This window comes from Ammospiza nelsoni, chromosome 30, assembly GCF_027579445.1.
Source record: "Ammospiza nelsoni isolate bAmmNel1 chromosome 30, bAmmNel1.pri, whole genome shotgun sequence".
Lineage (NCBI taxonomy): Eukaryota > Metazoa > Chordata > Aves > Passeriformes > Passerellidae > Ammospiza > Ammospiza nelsoni.
In genome coordinates, this window is record NC_080662.1 from 4,684,827 (window position 1) to 4,704,456 (window position 19,630).

General features: G+C 57.0%; 2 protein-coding genes across 4 annotated transcripts in view; both read right to left on the reverse strand.

Annotated features, from left to right (window-relative positions):
- PPP3CC (protein phosphatase 3 catalytic subunit gamma) overlaps positions 1 to 2,562 on the reverse strand; it is a 54,289-nt gene extending 51,727 nt beyond the window's left edge. For all 3 annotated transcript variants that reach the window (XM_059490760.1, XM_059490759.1, XM_059490758.1), the window contains exon 1: positions 2,378 to 2,562. In XM_059490760.1, the coding sequence (XP_059346743.1) occupies positions 2,378 to 2,429 (52 nt within the window). In that variant the 5' untranslated portion in view covers positions 2,430 to 2,562. The remainder of the gene's footprint in view (positions 1 to 2,377) is intronic.
- A 2,460-nt stretch (positions 2,563 to 5,022) lies between these two features.
- SLC39A14 (solute carrier family 39 member 14) lies at positions 5,023 to 15,131 on the reverse strand. The gene is made up of 9 exons (XM_059490937.1): positions 15,013 to 15,131; positions 14,528 to 14,797; positions 14,240 to 14,426; positions 13,522 to 13,691; positions 11,639 to 11,761; positions 10,791 to 10,976; positions 10,013 to 10,220; positions 8,760 to 8,944; positions 5,023 to 8,533 (listed from the first exon to the last, which is right to left on the reverse strand). The coding sequence occupies exons 2-9, from the start codon at positions 14,780 to 14,782 to the stop codon at positions 8,387 to 8,389; spliced, it is 1,461 nt and encodes a 486-aa protein (XP_059346920.1). The 5' UTR covers positions 14,783 to 14,797; positions 15,013 to 15,131; the 3' UTR covers positions 5,023 to 8,386.
- Positions 15,132 to 19,630: the final 4,499 nt, after the last annotated feature.

Below are 19,630 nucleotides of genomic sequence, written 5' to 3' on the forward strand. Positions count from 1 at the left end.
ACCACGAACAATTGTCACCACCTTTCAACAATAACCCTGGCCTGAGAAGGAGATATTTCTCCCCAAATTTCCACAGGCACTGGGGCAACAAGAAGCAATTTTGGGAGAATTTTGGGGCGATTTTGGGGTGATTTGGGGGCGATTTCGGGGCGAGCAGGCCCTGAGCCTCCACCCTACCTGGATAGGGATTAATGGCAGCAATTAGCAGGATTTTTGTGGGGTTGCCAAAGCGCTGAGAGGGACCAGCAGGATCTCTGAGAGGGATTCCCAGGATCTGGAAGCCCCAGGAAGAGGGAGAACGCCCGGATCCGGCCGACTCAGCTGAATCATAATGGCTGCATTGCCATTACCTTTCCCGAACAAGGCCAACCTAAACACAGGCAGCTGCCTGGGATTTAGCAGATTTACAGACAGCACCGGCCACTCAGCATGCCTGGAGACCTACAAATCACCACACCACATGCAGGGCTCCGGGAACACCCCGGATCCCCCCCAAATCTGGGAGCATTTTGGGATGATTCCCATTAAAAACAAAACCCCTCCCACCGTGGAGCTTCCCCGAGCCTGAGGGGCCTCCACGCTCCGGATCCCCTTTCCCTGGGTTTGAGGTTATTAACATCAAACATGTGATCGGCCACATGACAGGCTAAAGGCTAAAAAGGAAAAAAAAAAAAAATAAATATATAAATGAAGGAATAAATAAAAAACGGCTTGGACACACATCCAGAGGGGAAGGGAGGGATGGCAGCGTGGTGGGTACAGCTCCATGGCCGGGGATTACAAGCATTGCTGGGAAATCTGCTGCTTTCCAGCGGCCCGGAATGATGGAAGCCATGGCGGGAGGAGGTTTAATAACGGGGTGATTGTGTAACTTGGAGCCTCCCGGCGAAAGTTGAGGCACCCAGTGGATGTTCCTGGTGCATGGGGACGAGGATGGCACCGGATCAATTAGGGCAGCGAAATGTGCATCCCCCCCAGCCTCCTCCTCCTCCTCCTCCTCCCGATCCAGGAGTTTCTCCGCTAACGTATTTCTCTCCTCATTAACTGCTTCGGTGTCTTCTGCTCTTTCCAAAATAGTACCTACTATAACGGGGCCGCAGAGGGGGCCAGCTGGCACCGGCCGCAGGGCATCCAGACACGGAGCAGGGATTTGGGGGAGGAAAGGCACGGGGGGCCGGCCTGGATCAGGGCAGGGAGGGCTCTCATCCCCCTGCTCCCCCAGATCCTCAGGGGAACCCCAGTTCCACCCACAGCACCCCAGTCTTGGGGGGGTGATGAGGCCCAGGCCAGGATGGGGATTCCCTCCATGCCACAAACGGGATGTCCCCTGCTGTCCCCCCCCCCCCACCCTTGGCACTGCTGTGCCCCCATCCCACAGAATGGAGGGAGGGGGCTGCATCCTCTTGGAACAGGGAGGGCCAAAAATGTCCCCCTCACCCCTCAGTGCAGGTGCCCCCCAGCTCCTCTGCAGAGGTTTCTGCCTGAACAGGAGGTGTCCCCCCCAGCTCGACCCCCCCATCAGGGCTCCCCTTTATGGGGGCTGCTCCAGGCCTCCCCCTGCGCTCTCTCTTGGGGATGACCCCCCAAACCATGCTCTCCCCCTGATTTTCCAGCCTCCCCACAATCTCCTCCCACTCAGGGGATGGTCCCCCCCCAAACCAGAGTCATCCTCAACGGGGGTCACCCATCAGAACACCCCCTCCTCACTGCTCCAGGCATCCCCAGCCCCCAAAGCCCTCCTTTAACGGGGCTGCCCCTCCAGAATACCCCCCAAAATCACGCTGCCCTCGCCCTTCCTCGGTTCTCCCCCACCCTGGGGACCCCCCCTCAAACCAGGCTCTCCCTCCATTAAAGGTTCCCCTCACCCAAACCAGCTCCCCCTCCATTAAAGGTTCCCCTCACCCAAACCAGGCATCCCCCTTCCCTTTCTCCGGGTTTCCCCAGACGGGGGGGCTCCGCTAACCTGGGGACCCCCCCAAACCAGGCATACCCCCATATTTCTGGGGAATATCCCCCTAAACCAGGCTCCCCCTCCTCCCATATCACGTTCCCTCCCTCTCTTTTCTCCGGGCTCCTCCAACCTGGGGACCCCCAAAATGAACCGCCCTCCTTTCTCCGGGTTCCCACACTTTGGAGGAGCTCCCCTTTAACCACGCTCCCTCCCATAAAATCACTCTTCAACCCCCTCTTTTTTCCGGCCTCCCCCAAACCATGAGCCCCCCCATAAAGCAGGCAGATTCCCCTCCCCTTTCTCGGGGCTCCCCCAGCTTGGGGACCCCCCCACACCTCGCTCGCCCCCCGTTTCTCGCGGCCCCCCTCCGCCGAGCCCCCCCCGCGCCCCCCGCGCAGGCAGGGGGCGCCCTCGCCGCCCCCTCACCCTTGACGATGCGCTCGGTGGTCGGCAGCTTGTTGTGGCCGCGCCCGGACATGGTGGCGGTGGCGGCGGCGGCACCGCTGCCCGCCGTGCCCCGCTCCGCTCCCGTCACCCGGAGCGGGGGCCGCGCGGGTGCTCCCGGCGGACCCGCTGGGCTGCCCCGGCAGCGGCGGCTCCGCGGCGCTGCGCTCCCCCCGTCCCGCCCCCGCCGCCGCCGCCACACCGCCCTCCGCCCTCTGGCCCCCCCCACGCCCGCGCCTGCGCCACGCCCGCCCCGCCCCGCCCGCCATCTTGGAGGGGAAGGGGGCGTTGCTAAGCAACGGGGGGGCAACATGGCGGCGGCGCTGAGGGTGCTTGGCACTGCCCTCGGGCACAGCTTTGCTGGGGAATATCCCCTAAACCAGGCTCCCTTCGCTGGGAGGGACTGTGAGGATCAGCCAATGCCGCCCCTGCTGTGGGCAGGGACAGCTTACACTATCCCAGGGTGGCCTTGGACACTTCCAGGGATCCAGGGGCAGCCCCAGCTTCTCTGGAGATTTTATCCCATCCCCTTGCCACCCTCACAAGCAGGAATTCCTCACCAGTATGCCATCCATCCCTGCCCTCTGGCAGTGGGAGTCCCAAGTTTACTCCTGAAACACATCCAGGAGGTTCCCACATAAAGCGGACACTGACATTTCAGGGGTGTAAAATTCCCACACGCTTTTTCAATGTCTTCCATTTGGGAAAAAAAAACCAGACTGGAGATGGAGAAAGGTGCCTGAAAGTCTATAAGAAAGGACTTTCCTTCCCAAAATCCCATCCATCCCTGCCCTCTGGCAGTGGGAGCCATTCCCTGTGTCCTGTCCCTCCATCCCTTGTCCCCAGCCCCTCTCCAGCTCTCCTGGAGCCCCTTCAGGCCCTGTGAGGGGCTCTGAGCTCTCTCTGGAACTTTCTCTTCTCCCTTGGGCACTTCCAGGGATGGAGCAGCCACAGCTCCTCTGGAATTCCATCCCAACCCCTCCCCTCCCTCATTCCTCCCAGAAATCCCACCCCAATCTCACTTTTCCCAGTTCGAAGCCATTCCCTGTGTCCTGTCCCTCCATCCCTTGTCCCCAGTCCCTCTCCTGGAGCCCCTTCAGGCCCTGGCAGGGGCTCTGAGCTCTCCTGGATCCTTCCCTTCCCCAGCTGAACAACCCCAGCTCTCCCAGCCTGGCTCCAGACAGAAAATTTCTGAGGGAAACACAAAATAGACACGATGGTCTGTGTCTACCACTTGAAGAAGAAGGAGGGCAAGGTTTATATGGGATATTGGGAAGGAATTCCTGGCTGGGATGGAATTCCCAGAGAAGCTGTGGCTGCCCCTGGATCCTTGGGAGTGCCCAAGGTCAGGATGGAGCAACTTTGGATAATAAAAAGTGTCCCTGCCATGGCAGGGGTGGCACTGGATGGACTTTAACCAACCCAAACCATTCCAGGAATTCCATGACCCCATCCTGCAGCGTTTTCTGAGGTAACAGCTCAGAATTCAGCAAAAAAAGGAGAATTTTGCAGCAGAAAAGAGCCCACCCAAAGCCCCCCTGGAAGTGCTGATGAGCAGGAGCAAGTCCAACGCTTACCGTGACCTTCCTTGCTTAATAAAACATTAATTTTTTTTTTAATAAACCACCTCAGAATATCAAGATTTGGTTTCTTTAGCTGCAACAGGGTTTCTAAAAATTGAGTTTGCTGCTCAGAGCTGGCAGATGGGGGGGAAATGGTGTAGAAAAAGGCAAAAAAGGAGAAGTAGAACGGCAAAGTTTGGTTTGTTTTTTTTTTTTTTTTCGCTAATGGAGGGTAGGAAAACAAGGACACAAACACTGCCAGGAGCCTGGCTAGTGTAAGCTGGGGACAAATCCAGCATCCCACACCTCCCAGCCAAACCAGGGTTCGGAAATATATTTCAGAAAAATAAAAAAAAAAAAAAAGAAAATAATATATATAAATAATGAAGGGTTTTTGGAGCCGCAAAGGCCGTGCCATGCGGGCAGGCTGGGGGTTGTCAGTGCCACCTCCTGTCAGCCGCGCCGCACTGCACAGCCAGGGAAATCCAGCTGGAAAAGCGGGATTGCATCACCCAGCCCCGCTCCAAACCTTCCCCTTGGAAAAATCCTGAGCCAGCAGCGGTGCCACCCCTCTGTGAAAAATGCATGTATTTTATCATTGGCTTTTCGGAAATATTAAAATGAATATAATATGTGTTGTGTTAGAAAGCAATGCTGCATTAATTTTCTTAAGTACTGTGTTAAATATAGTTTTAGGTTATAAAAATTGTTAAAATAGAAACTGTGCTATGTAAGATGCTTTGCTTCAAAGAAAGGACTTGCAGCGAGACAGCAGCCACAGGACACCTAAATCTTTCAGAGAAAAAGAATTTATGGCCTTCTTATCAGAAGAAACGAACTTCTTCCCAGACCAGACAGAATCCTGTGTTTGAATGGAATTTATGCATCGTGGATGAGATGTATGAATATGCAACGGGCTGTTGTTCTTAAGGGTTAATCCTTTGTTAATGGGGGTCCTTTTTTGGGCTTGTGCTGCCCAGAAAAGGTACCCAGACGTCCATAACTCTTTGTTTTTATTGTCTCATATTGTCTTAATTCAATTTGTCCAAATTGTTATGACTCTAATTGTGTTACTATTTTAATAACTATTTTATTACTATTAAACTTTTAAAAATTTTAAAAACAAGTGATTGGCGTTTTTCACACCTCCAACCCCAGCAGCAGCGAGAGGATTTCACTGCCCAGCACGCCTGCGACCCTCCGTCATTACAGAATATATTTTATTTATGGAATTTTACAAATATCTGTACAACTCACGTGACATTTAAGTTAACGCTCTTTGTTTCTCTCCTACAACACCTGAGTTATAATTTGAAATACTGAGATGGAACTCGAGGGGAAGGAGACACGGATGAAAATCCACGAGGGGCTGGGTTTGGGTGGGTTCCCATCCCTTTCCCACTGGCAGGTGCCAGCCTGCCCTGGGGGAACAGGAGCTCTCTCTCCTTGGTGGCAGCCTTGATTCTCACCCCAAATAATCCCAAATTTCTGGGGTGCCTGCCCAGGGGAAACAGCAGCTCTCTTTGGAGGCAGGGCAGCCTCAATTCTCACCCCAAATAATCCCAAATTTCTGGGGTGCCTGCCCAGGGGGAATAGGAGCTCTCTCTCCTTGGTGGCAGCCTCGATTCTCACCCCATAATCCCAAATCTTTGGGTTGCCTGCCCAAGGGAAACAGGAGCTCTCCTTGGTGGCAGGACAGCCTCAATTCTCACCCCAAATAATCCCAAATTTCTGGGGTGCCTGCCCAAGGGAAACAGGAGCTCTCCTTGGTGGCAGGGCAGCCTTAATTCTTCCCCAAAATCCCAAATCTTTGGGTTGCCTGCCCAAGGGGAACAGCAGCTCTCTCCTTGGTGGCAGGACAGCCTCAATTCTCACCCCAAATAATCCCAAATTTCTGGGGTGCCTGCCCAAGGGAAACAGGAGCTCTCCTTGGTGGCAGGGCAGCCTTAATTCTTCCCCAAAATCCCAAATCTTTGGGTTGCCTGCCCAAGGGGAACAGCAGCTCTCTCCTTGGTGGCAGGACAGCCTCAATTCTCACCCCAAATAATCCCAAATTTCTGGGGTGCCTGCCCAAGGGAAACAGGAGCTCTCCTTGGTGGCAGGGCAGCCTTAATTCTTCCCCAAAATCCCAAATCTTTGGGTTGCCTGCCCAGGGGGAATAGGAGCTCTCTCTCCTTGGTGGCAGCCTCAATTCTCACCCCATAATCCCAAATTTCTGGGGTGCCTGCCCAGGGGGAACAGGAGCTCTCCTTGGTGGCAGGGCAGCCTCAATTCTCACCCCAATCCCAAATCTCCAGGTTGCAGATTCCCCAGGAAACAGGGATAAACTGGAAACGAGGAGATGGCAGAGTTGTGATCCCCACAGTGAATCCTGCCGGCTCTGAGAACACCAAGCCCTGCTCTGTGCCACCTCCCAGCTCTTGGGGACCTTCCAGGCACTGTCCAGAGGGGACAAACCCCCCATTGCCCCCTGTCCTCCCCCACAGAGGCTTTTCCAGCAGCTCTGCCAGCCACGTGGTGTTTTCCAAGTGCTTCCTTGAGAGAGAGCAGAGGGCACCTGTGCCAGGGAAAGGACTCAGATTTTCCACATCGACTCAGTCAGCTGGGGCTGCTGCTCTCTCAAGCAAGGAAAAAGTGTTTCCAATGGCCCTTTGGTGCTGGAACCTGCAGCACAGGGAATGCCTGCCAGGTGATAAATGACTGCCCCAGGCAGCACAGGCCACGCTGCTCTGCTCCAGTGGGAAAAGTGACTTCTGGGGACAATCCACAAGGGACACCACAGGGGACAAAGCAGAGCCTGTCTCTCCTTGAGGGAATCACCCGAGGACTGTGTGACACCTTCAGGTGATCCCAAAAAGGCTCCCTGCTCCTCCAGAATTGATATTTAGGTTTTGGGGTGCAGGACAAAGCCAAAATCCAGGGGTGCTGAGGGGACAAATGCCCAGACTAGAAAAGCCACCGAGTGCAGGTGATGATCCATGAGGATCCTGGCAGTGCCACAGGGCACGGGCTCGGTGACAGCTGTTGGGAGCTTAGGAACAACATCACCCAGCTGGGAACTACAGGAATTCAGGGATTACAGAGATCCAGCCAGGGCACAACGCTGCCAGGGGTGCTGAGCCTGTGCCAGGGCCCTCTGTCTGAGATGGGCAGGAATAACACCTGGCACAGCCTCAGGTTTGCTTTCCTCACGGGGCAAAGGGAAGGTGTGAGAGCCTCAGCTCCAGCATGGTGCCACCACCCTGTCACACCCCACACACGGGCACAGGTGGGCAGAGAAGGAAGACACTTCACAAACACCTGCACCTCTCCTCCATCCCAATCCAGCACCAAACCACGAGGGATTCCCCTGAATCCACACAGCCACAAGCTTACACCAGGTACAGGACGAGGGAGGAAAAGGGGTGTGAGGGAACCTCAAGCAACACAGGTGGGGTGGACAACCTTATCAATATGATAATAAGTAATTCACCTAGTGAATCTGGAACGCCAGCCCGGAAGCAGAGCTGGGGGGTGCCTGGAACACCCTTCTCTGGCTACTCCCTAAGGCTGGGAACACACAACCTAAAGAGGTTCACAGTCTGAGTTTTGCTTTTAAAAACACCCCCCACCCCACCCTGAACCTTAGCACTGTTTAAAAACTGGTGGCTGTTCCTGGGTGTCACCATGAGCTTGGACACAGCCTGAAGAGAAATCCCTGGGCTGGAGCCTGCGGCAGGGCAGGGCTCTGCTCTCATCCCCTTCTGGAGGAGGAGCTGGGCTTTGTCCCTCATTCCAGCTGCATGGACTGAAGGGAGGGTCAGGGCATCCTGGCAGGCTTCTCCCAGGAGCCCAAGTGTCACTCCAAGCCAGTTTGGTGTGCTCTGCTCCGAGCACTGACACCCAAAATGTGCTTTGAAACCCCTGCCCTCTTCACCCCACTCTTGCCAGGGCATTGTCCAAGCTGAAACGGAGCAAAAGCAGTTGGATGATGGTGACATCCTCCTCATCCTCAGAGAGCACAGCTGTGGGGAACGCTCTGAGAAGGGTCTGTCCCTGTCTGTCCCCATCACACACCCCCAGAGGGGTCAGGACAGCCTCATGTGCCATGGGAACGCTCCAAGCACCATGGCTGGAGCAGCTCCTGTCTCCCCATTCCATCCTTCCTGGGAGAGGCGAGGAGAGAAGGGATATGACACTGGACAAAGTCAGGTCAGTCCTATGGGAAGGGGAATTCCACTCCCCTCAGCCTTAAACCAGCAGAAAATCCATGGAATAGCTTTCAAAGCAACGTCTGTCCTGTAGTGTGACATCAGTGCCCGCACAGGTACCGTCGTATGTTTGCAGCAGGAAAAGGAAAGAAAAATAACAAAAAAAAAGAAAAAACCATTCCCCCCCCCCAAAAAAAAACCATGGAAAAATTGGATCAGGGCTGCAGCTCGGGCTGGTCCTACCCTATCTGGATCTGCCCCGAGTACATGGTGAGCAGCACCATGATGGTGAAGCCCGTGAGCAGCCCCGCGTTCTGGATGGCGAAGGTGATCAGGGCGCTGCCGTTCTGCTCATCCTCCCGGCTCACCTCGTTCATCTCAGGGAACTGCAGGGGGAAACATTGGGGTGGAGGGCTCAGTGACAGCCCCATCCTTCCTCAGCAAACACCCACCAGCCTGCCATCCCAGGGATTTCAGCCAAAGCAGAGATATCTGCATGTGCCAAGGGGACAGAGCAAACCCCGCCGTGCCTGCAGGCTGAGAGCAAGCAGAGCTTTTCCTAGGAAAAAATCCCAGGGCTCAGGGTTCCAGGATTTGGGGCTCAGGATTTACCATGTCAGCCAGTGCTATGTACAGGAACATCCCTCCAGCCAGAGCAAAGATCCAGTTGGCAGAGAAGTGGCTGCCGGCCACGATGCCGAAGGCCAGGCCCACGTAGCAGCAGCAGGCAGAGATGAAGTTGAAGAAAAGTGCCTGGCGAATGGTCATCCCAGCATTGAGCAGGATCACAAAGTCCCCTGAGGGAGAAGAAGGTGGGAGGATGAGGAGAGAAGGGCTGTCAACAGCACTGGGACAGCACCAACTTGAACTCACAGAAACCCGGAATATCCCGAGCTGGAAGGGACACAAAGGATCAGAGTCCAACCCCTGGAGTGCACAGAACACCCCAAACATCACAGCATGTGCCAGCTCAAGTGTGGGCTCCCCTTGGCTGCTGGCACTGGGCACTGACCATCACACTGCCCCTAAATTCAGACATTCACACCCAAACCTGCCTCACTGACCATTGCACTACTCCTGAATTCAGACATTCACACCCAAACCTGCCTCTCTGACCATTCCACTACTCCTAAATTCAGACATTCACACCCAAACCTGCCTCTCCTTCACTGACCATTCCACTACTCCTAAATTCAGACATTCACACCCAAACCTGCCTCTCTGACCATTCCACTACTCCTGAATTCAGACATTCACACCCACACCCACCTCCCTCCTCATCTGCCCCTAAATTTGGACATGCACACCCAAACTTGCCTCCCACTCACTGACCACAGCTCTGTCCCTAAACCCACACACTCACACCCAAACCCCCTTCCCCTCCACTGACCTCTCCAAATTCAGACATTCCCACCCAAACCCCCTTCCCCTCCACTGACCTCTCCAAATTCAGACATTCCCACCCAAACCCCCTTCCCCTCCACTGACCTCTCCAAATTCAGACATTCCCACCCAAACCCCCTTCCCCTCCACTGACCTCTCCAAATTCAGACAGTCCCACCCAAATCCCCCTCTGACCTCTCCAAATTCAGACATTCCCAACCAAACCCGCCTCACCCTCCCAAACCAACGAGGTGTTGAGGGTTTTTTTTTGTCTTCAGATGCCTCCATCTAAATTTAAATCTCAGACATCATATTACCTCGTTATTTTTAGAGCGGCGATTACTCAGAGCAGCTTCCAGCCCTCCCTCTCCCCCCTCTCAGCAGCATCACTGTTTATTCCACCCCAAATCTGCTTTTCTGGATGGACAAAGGACAGACTCCAGAGCAAGCAGGAGCAGGGGCAGCCCCAAGGAGTCACATACCCAGCTCGTGTGGGAACTCCTCACACAGGATGGCCACGGAGGTGCTGATCCCTTGGAAAACAGACACGGTGAAGGAGGCGCCGATGGCCAGGCCGTCGATGAAGTTGTGGAGGCCGTCACTGAGCGTGATCATCCAGGCCAGAGTGCCAATGTCCGAGTACCTCACCTCCTTCAGCCAGTAGCACGCGCTCTGGGAGGCCTGCAGGTCCTGCCACAGCACCCCAAAATGGACATCAGCACCCAAATCCCTCCTCCAGATAGGAAAACCACCCCATTAATCATTAAACCGGCACAGTGGAGCTGTTTGGTCCTGTCACAGACATCTTTTATGGAAAATCCTTTCCTTAGGATTTTTCCTCCTGAGAAGCTGGGAGGCCTCAGGAACAAAATGTAAACAATGGTTATCTGCTGCTGTGGAATGCAACAGGTGCATCTGGGATTGGTCTCATGTGGTTGTTTCTAATCAATGCCCAATCACAGCCCAGCTGGCTCTGACTCTCTGTCCGAGCCACAAACCTTTGTTATCATTCTTTCTTTTTCTATTCTTAGCTGGCCTTCTGATGAAACCTTTTCTTCTATTCTTTTAGTATAGTTTCAATGTAATATATATAATAAAATAATAAATCAGCCTTCTGAAACATGGAGTCAGATCCTCATCTCTTCCCTCACCCTCAGACCCCTGTGAGCACCATCACAGGTCCCACCACACACAGAGAATTTGGGCTGCAGAACTGGTTTTAACTGATTTGGTCACAATGCCACGGCATGAGGCGCTCACCTGGACAGAGAGGGAGCCCACCACAGCCTTCTCATCCCCCGAGGGGGGCTTGCACTCCAGGTCACTGGTGATGTGTGGGATCATGTGGTCCAGGTCCCCATTCTGCAGCTTCTCTGTGACCCCCTCCTCCCGGTCCTTCTTGGAGGGCAGAGCCTCGGGGCCGTAGTGGCTGTGCCCGTGGTGGTGCTGTGGGATCAGGGGATTCAGGGCTGGCACTCATCTGATATTCCTGCTCTTTCCCACCTTGCCATGCTGATATTCCTGCTCTTTCCTGCCCCACTGCCCTGAAATTCCTGCTCTTTCCCACCCTGTCACCTCAATATTCCTGCTGTTTCCCACCCCTCCATCCCATTATCCCTGCTTTTTCCAACTCAGCCATCCCGTTATCCCTGATGTTTCCCACCCCACTATCCCAATATCTCTGCTGTTTCCCACCCCACCATCCTGAAATTCCTGCTGTTTCCCACCCTTCCATCACAAAATTCCTGCTGTTTCAAACCCCACCATCCCAACACCACCATCCCAATTTCCCTGCTGTTCCCATCCCACCATCCCAAAATTCCTGCTCTTTCCCACCCTTCTATCCTGAAATTCCTACTGTTTCCCACCCCTCCATCCTGTTATCCCTGCTGTTTCCAACCCAGCCATCCCATTACCCCTGCGGTTTCCCATCCTTCCATCCCAAAATTCCTGCTGTTTCTCACCCCACCATGCCTGCTCTTTCCAACCCAGCCATCCTGTTATCCCTGTGGTTTCCCACCCCACCATCCCAATTTCCCTGCTGTTCCCACCCCACCATCCCAAAATTCCTGCTGTTTCCCACCCCACCATCCCCTGCTGCCCCTCACCTGGTCCTTCTGCTTCAGGAGCATCTTCAGGATCTTCTCAGTGAAGAAGAAGAGGTAGAAGCCGCCGAACACCACAGCGGATTTGGAGACGTAATAATCTTCCTGAGGGTTGAATCCAAATGCCTGCAGGCAGGAGGGGACCCAGGAGAGGATGAGGAGCAGGCCCTGGCAGTGCCCTTCATCTGCCTTTGCCCCTGGGGTGACACTGGATGGGTGACACAGCTCTGAGCTCCCTCTGAGGAGCAGCTGCTTTGGGGACAAGCTCAGGAAACACCTTTCATCTCCCTCACTCCCTCCCTGAGGCATTGGATCCAGCACCTGCCAAAACCATTTGGGGACCTACCTCCAGGGCTAGAAAAAGTCAGAAAAGGCAACAAAACAAACCAGGGATCTCCCTGGAGCCATTCCCTTCCAAACTCCAGCTCTGAGGGGCTTGCAGCCCTCCATACCTCGCTCTGGGCTCCCCTCCGACGCCGCCTTCCCCTTGTCCAGCCAGAGAGAGACAGAAACAGCCCCAGAGAGAGAGAGAGAAAAGCACAGACCCACCAGTCCTCTCCATACCTCGGGAATGAGCTGGAAGAGGGCGTTGGAGTAGAGAGTTCCAATCGCCAGAGCTATGAAGTAGAGGAGCAGCCGCTTGTAAAATGTCTTCTTCATGAAGGGCACCACGCTGGCTCCCACCAGCGAGCACAGGGAGATGACGGAGACGCAGAGGAAACCGTAACCCCACACTGGCAGAGCCAAACCCACCCCAGGAGATGGGAGATGGGAAGGGAGGAGATCAACGTGGGGTTATGGGCAGGGGAGGAATCCACAGCGACAGCACAGAGAGAGGAGGGAGGGAGAGAAGAGGACATTCATTAGTGATTGTTGTTCATCTGGCGCCACCTCCACAGGGCGAACCCGGCGCTCGGCGGCTTTGGGAATCTCAGCTGAGTTTTCCAGCCAGGCCATGTCCCAGCCAGCCCCCAGCTCTGGTCCATGAGCCATTCCCAAGCCACAGAGTGCCAGGTCCCCCCAGCACCGTGTACACTCCAGCCCCATCCTGCAACCACAGCGCTCCGGGTGCTGGCAGGGCTGGAGGGTACCTCTGGCATTTCAATTCCTGGCAGATCAGGAATTAGAGGCGCTTGGTTTTTATGTCCAGCAAATAAAAGTTGCAGTTGTGGAGCTGAAAAGCTTGGAAAAACATCCCACTGCCAGTACAGATGAAGCATTCACTGCCCAGCAGCAAACGGGCAACACCAGGGGGAAAAACCCACTGGAATTTTAAGGTTGGATGTGCCAAATCCAGCTCATGCTCTGAGGAGGCACCTGGACCACGTTCAAAGTTTTCCAATCTGGGTGGATTTATTCAGCTCCAGAACTGCGCAATTACAACACAATTAATTTGCGATATTTCTGTCGGTCCCATCAGAGCACCAGGATACCTCACGGAAGGCAGAACCCTTGTGGGAACACTGGGCTGGGAAATCAGGTAAGGGGGAAAAAAAAAAGGCAATTAAGGGATTTGTAAAAGTTGGCTGATTCCAGAGGAAGCCAGGCTGTTCTCTGTGCTTTTATATGGATATTTGATCATATTTTCATGGATATTTCACATTTTTTTCCCTCTGGCTCATGCCAGAAATGTGGCTGAGCACAGATGAACTCGTGGATGCCCAAAGCAGGAGCAAACAGCTTCTCCCGGCACATTCCCACTCCTCAGCCGTGGCATGGAGGACACTGAGGGTTTCCTGGTGCTCAGAGAGGTGAGAAAAGCCCTGTGCAGCCCCTTGAGCCAAGCCCTGAGCCTCGGGTGACGAGGGGTCGGATCGATTCGGCGGGGTGGAGGCAGAGAGGAGCCGCCCCGGAGACGGGAGAGAGGCAGGGACGTTCTACCGCACCTCTGGGATGAGCTGGAAGAGCGCGTTAGAGAGCAGCGTGCCGATGGAGAGCGCGATGAAAAACAGCAGCACCCGGCTGAAAAAGGCCTTCTGGGAGCACGGCACGATGAGGACTCCGAGCAGGGAGGCCACGTTAATCATGGACACACTGAGAAAACCAAAGCCCCACACTGCGGAACGAGAAGAAACGAGGGCCAGACATTACCGAGGCTCTCGGAGAGCCCGGACCCGGGTGGGTGGAAAAGGCTCCAGGGCTGCTCCGGGTGCTCCAGCTGCGATAAAACCATCCTGGTTGGTGCAGGGAAGGTGGGAATGAAGCCAGGGGTTCCTCAGAAAAGGTTTTGCCCAGCCAGCCCCAGCGTGGGAGAAGCTGAGCTGTGCTCAGGGCTGATCCAAGACCTTGGGCAGCGTTGGCACAGGGGTGGGTGGGAGCTGGCTGAGCATCCACCGGCAGCTGGAGGCCAGCAGGTCCCTCCAGGTCACCCCCTCCCACCCAGAGAACCCCACAGCAGAGTCCCCTCCTCATCCAGCTATCCTGGAGGCACAGAGGTTATCCCAGAAAACCACACCACAGCATCATCCACAGCGAGGAGAACTCGGTCAGGACTGCCAGCTGCTGCAGGAGGGAACTCCCAGGAGTGGGAGCTGGCTGTTCCTCATGTCCCCAAGCTCCAGAACCAGGCAGTGCCTGTACCCCCACCCCCAGCACCCCAATTACCTTCAGCTGAGCTGGGCCTGCTCTCCTCTGTCTGCTCATTCTCCTCATTTTCCAGGTTTTCGGAGGCGCACGCCCCCGACTCCAGCTGCTGCAGGATGGTGGGGCAGAACTCCTTGAACTCGCTGTGCCCCACAGGGGAGCCCTCGCTCAGGTTGTGGATGGCAAAAAGCTCCACAGAGCTGAAGCACTGGGGGAGGGAAGGGACAGAAATGAGCCTTGAGACCCCCACAGCTCTGCAGGGAGATTTCAGGGAAGTTTTGGGGGAGGTTTTGGGGGGCTCCTCCTTACACGGGAGAGGTTGAGGCGCTGCTGAGGTGTTTGGGAGACATTGGCGTGTCCCACTCCCACATCTAGGCGGTTCAGCAGGGCCTTGAGCTGCTTCAGGCTCAAGGTCTGGCTCTCCCCGTAGCGCTGGAGCAGATCCTGCAGGAAGGAGGCAGCCGAGACGCCGGGGCCGTCCCTGCCCGCCCGGACCTGCGGGCAGGGGAGGAGGCAGAGCAGCAGGAGCAGGCAGCAGCTCCGGGGGCCCACGCTGGGGATCATGGTGCCTCTGGGATGCTGGGAGAGAAACCACACTGCTGTTGGCTGTGGCATTCCCAGCGCTCCAACCGCGGCTGCTCCACCCCACCGATGGATTTATCCTCAGGGAAAGGGGGAATGGCACTGCAAACACCCGGATCCTACGGAGGATTCAGCATTTTTCCACAATCTTTCCATGCAAAACCACTCCCTCCTCCTCCTCCACCCTGAGCCACCCCAAGCCCCTCACTCACCCTGGGGGGCTGCCAGCACACGGCTCCTGGGGGCTCTCCAGCTCTGCAGCACCTCGGGCACCCTGGGAAGAGCAGGATGGTTGGGAAGCGGGCAGAGCTGTGCCAACACCCAGCTGTGCCAGTTCTGGAGGGGGGTGAGGAGTCACCCTCCAGGCCTGGCCACGCGTGGGTCCCCTCGGTGTCACCAACGCCGCAATGCCAGCGCTCGGAGGGACACGGCAGCCCCGGGGACAGAGGTGGCCTGTTCATTAGGTTATAATTTAACCAGGATAATTACCATGAACCGAGTGAGCTTCCCCGCTCTAACTGTAGGTGCCTTTATAGTGTTTGCCCAGAATCAATCCTTGCCCTCTCTGTCCCTTTCATTTGTGCCGGGAATTGATAAAAGAGGGGTGGCACGGCCGCGGGGTGCAAAGGAAGGGGCGCAGGAGAGGAGGGGACGCCAGGCACGACCTGCACGTCCACCTTGGGAGGCACCCAGGGGCCTGGAGCTCAGGCTGCCTTCCTGGGAAAGCTCCCCTGAAAGGTGGATGGCAAATTTAGGAGAAAATAAAAATGCAGCAGCCATCCCAGTCCCAATGTGGGGCTCCAGGTGAACCTCCTGATCCCCCTGGAGGGGCTCCCAACCCAGCCTTGGACACCTCACAGTGCCTGGCCTGTGCTGACAGCTCACAGGCTCCAGTCTCTTCCAAAAACCAGGACATTTTTGAGGCCCGGCCAAGCAATTGTTCCAAAAATAACCTGAGGCCAGGATTTCCACGCCGAGGGGCTGCAGGGATCTCGCAGGACCCCGCTCCCCGTGCAGGACCCCAGTGCCCCTGAAGGCTCCCACATTCCCACAGGTTTTACCAGCTTACCACCACTTTGTGAGCTTTGTTCTCCGGGAGCTTTTAGCCTTCTCCTGCCAGGGCTTAGCTCGGATGCTTTGACTTAACCCCTCTCCTCCCAAAACGAGGGAGGGAGCCCATCCAGAGCCGTGCTGGGAACACTCTGCTGGGTGGGGGGACCCGAGGGACCCAGCGAGGCCAGACCCTTCCTCTTCCTCCCTATCCCAATCCACCTTTCCAGGTGGGCTCCGTGGGACATCCAGGCTGCCGGTGACACCCACAGGTGCTGGCACACAGCTCAGCGTGCCAAAGGTTTGTCCCGCTGGCTGCCCTTTCCAGCCGGGTGCTCCCCAAATCCCCGGTGCCACCGGGAGCCCTCCTGCTCCCTGCACACCGATGGAGCACACCGAGTGCCAAGGCACGCAGCTCTCCCCGCTGCCAAAACCCCTCCCGGGGGTTTCTCCCAAAGCCGGGCTCAGCCGGATACATCCAGGCTGGAAAACCGGACCTCAACTTTCCCCTCGCTGCCAAAGGAAAGGCAGGAAGGGCAGAGCCGGCCACAGGCTGCACAGGCTCGCTCCGTTTTAGGGCAAAACGAGGTGGAGGAGCCGCCCCTGAGGAAGAGAAGCGCCCAAAGAGGCACATCCCGGGGGGCTCCGACCTGCTGCAATCCCGGGGCAAAGCAGCACACCCAGCCCATCATCCCGGGACAAACCCAAAGAACAGCGAGCCTCGCCATCCCCACGGCCTGCTGCGACCCCCGCGGAGCCCCCCGGCCTCCTGCCCGCTACCTTCAAGGGCGTTCTCGCACCGGGATGCGCTCCGGGAGCCCGGAGCCAGCGCCTGACCTATTTTATTTATCGGGCTGGGGCACGGACAGAGCGCTGCCACGCCGAGGGACGGCTGCCCGGGAGGGATGTGCCCGGGAGCGATGCCACGACAGCAGCACGCAGCTCCCGAGGCCGGGCAAGCCCTTCCCATCCCATCCCATCTGCCCGGAGCTCTGCGGTGCCGGCCGCAATCCGCGCATCCCCCAGGGTGACGCCGGGAACGGGAACCGCTGCCACGGCCGAGCATGACCCCGCCGACGTCAGCCCCGAAATCTGCGCAGGGATTGCCGCAAACCGGGGGGGGACAGGGCCAGCGGGACCCCGAATCCCAGCCCCGGAGCCGTCCCGGTGCTGCCGGCGCTCGGAGCCCGCGGGGCCTTCCGGGGCAGCCGCGCTCCACGTGTCCTGCGGCACGGAGGGCTCCGGAGGTTTTCCGTGCCCTGCGGCTGTCCCGGGGCTGGCAGCGGACCCGTTCCTGGGTCACCGACACCCTGGAGCCTCCGCACGCAGCCCTGTCCTTTCCTTGCCCGTGATCGCAGCGCCGGGCGGGCAGAGGGGCAGCGGCACAGGGACATCCCCCGGGCATCGCACCCCACAGGGACCCCCCAGTCCTGCCCAGTGCCCCCCGGGCCGGAGCTGCTGCTGCCGCCCGCTCCCTGCCCCATCCCAGCGCTCTCCCCATCCCACCGCCGCTACCTGGTCCCAGAGCTTCCACTGGTGGTGCCAGACCCCATAACTGGGCCCTGCACCCCAAAATTGAGTCCTGTATCCCATAACAGGGTCCTGCACCTCTGACCCCACCTCCACCTGCACCCTCCCCTGCCCCAGACCCCACGGGCTGCCCCAAAACGAGCTCCCATGGCTGCCCCAAGGACCGGCCCCAAACCCTAAACAGCCGCTCCCTGCATCCTTCATCCCTCCCTGCATCCCCCATCCCCATCCGGGGCTCGGGGCCGGCCCCAGCCCGCTCCCGCCGCTCTGCTGCCTCCCTCCCCGCGGGGCTCGTCCCCGCAGCCGGTTCCTCGTCACACGTCAGGGCTGCCATGCCTGTCCCGTGCCTGTCCCGTGTCTGTCCCGGTCCATCCCGGTCCTACCTCCGCTCCCGCTCCCGCCGCCGCCGCTCGGGGCCGCGCAGCGCGCACGCGCGGCCGCCGGCACGGGGAGCGCTCCCATTGGCTACCACCGCCCCTGGCCACGCCCCCTCCGCCTCAGGCCCCGCTCCCTCAGCGGCGCAGCGCCGGGACCCCCAAAAATCCCACACGGGACCCCAAAAATCCCACACGGGACCCCAAAAACCTCATCCAGGACCCCAAAAATCTCACCTGAGACCTTCCAAAATTCTAAACTAGAACCCTAAAAATCCCGCCCGGAACCCCTCAAAAATCCCAACTGGGACCCCCCAAAAATCCCACCCAGGACTCCCAAAAAACCTCACCCGGAACCCCAAAAATCCCACCCGGGAACCCAAAAACCTCTCTCGAGATCGCAAAAATCCCACCCGGGAACCCCCAGAAACCTCCCCCAGAACCCCAAAAATCTCATCCAAGACACCAAAAATCCTACCCAGGAACCCAAAACCCTCACCCGGGACCCCCTAAAAAACCCTATGCAGAACCCCCTAAAACCTCACCCAGGACCCCAAAAATCCTACCCAGGACACCAAAAACCTCACCTGGGACCCCAAAAATCCCACCCGGGAACCCCAAAAATCTCACCCAGGACCCCAAAAACCTCACCCGGGACCTCCTAAAAAATCCTACCCAGAACCCCCAAAAATCTCACCCGGGACCCCCTAGAAAGTCCTACCCAGAACCCCCAAAAATCTTGGGGGATTCTGGGTAGGATTGTGCAGGATCCCCAAAGTTTTCACCCAGAACCCCCTAAAAAATCCCACCCAGGAACCCCACAAATCTCACACAGGACCGCTAAAAAATCCCACCCGGGAACCCCCAAGAACCTCACCTGGGACCTCAAAAATGCCAGCCGGGAACTCCCAAAAACCTCACCCAGGATCCCCAAAATTTTTACCCAAAACCCCCTAAAAAATCCCACCCAGGAATCCCCAAAAATCTCACCCAGGATCCCCTAAAAAATCCCACCCAGGAACCCCCAAAAACCTCACCCAGAACCCCTAAAAAATCCCACCTGGAAACCCTCAAAAATCCCACCCAGTACTCCCTAAAAATAATCCCACTCGGGAACCCCAAAATCCCATCCGGGACCCCCTAAAAAATCCCACCCAAGATCTCAAAAATCTCACCCAGGATCCCCAAGAATCCCACCCACAACCCCCTAAAAAAACTCCTACCCGGGAACTCCAAAACCCCATCTGGGAACCCCAAAAATCCCATCCTGGATCCCCTAAAAAATCCCACTTGGAAACCCCAAAACCCCATCCAGGACTCCCTAAAAAATCCCACCCGGGATCCCCTAACTGCTCCAACACCCCTCTCTGTGGCACTGGGACCCCCAAAGAGCCCCAAACACGAGGAGCACCAAAACCCCAAAAATCCCACCTGGGACCCCCAAGACTGCCCCAAAACATCCGCTGGGATCACCCCAAAACACCCACCCTGAAGCATTGGGACCCTCAAAAACCCATCTGGGGGTACTGGGGCCCCATGGACCACCACCCTGAGGGCACCAAGGGACCCCACAGATCCCCCACCACCCCCCTGGGGGCACCTCAAACACCCTTGAGGGGTACAGGGCACCCCAAGGACCCTCCAAACACCCCTTGGGACCCCCCTCAAACCCTTCCCGAGGGGTCACAGCACCAAAAATCCCCTGGGGTGGGGCTGGGGACCCCCAAGGACCCCCTGGAAAAACCCAGGGGGGACAAATCCAAGCAGGCAGAACCACCCTGGCTCCTCTCCTTGTGCAAGGAAAAGGCAGAGCTGGGATAGAAAATGCTGCCGGATGGGGTCAGAGCTGAGGGGACCCCCAAAATCCCAGCCCAGC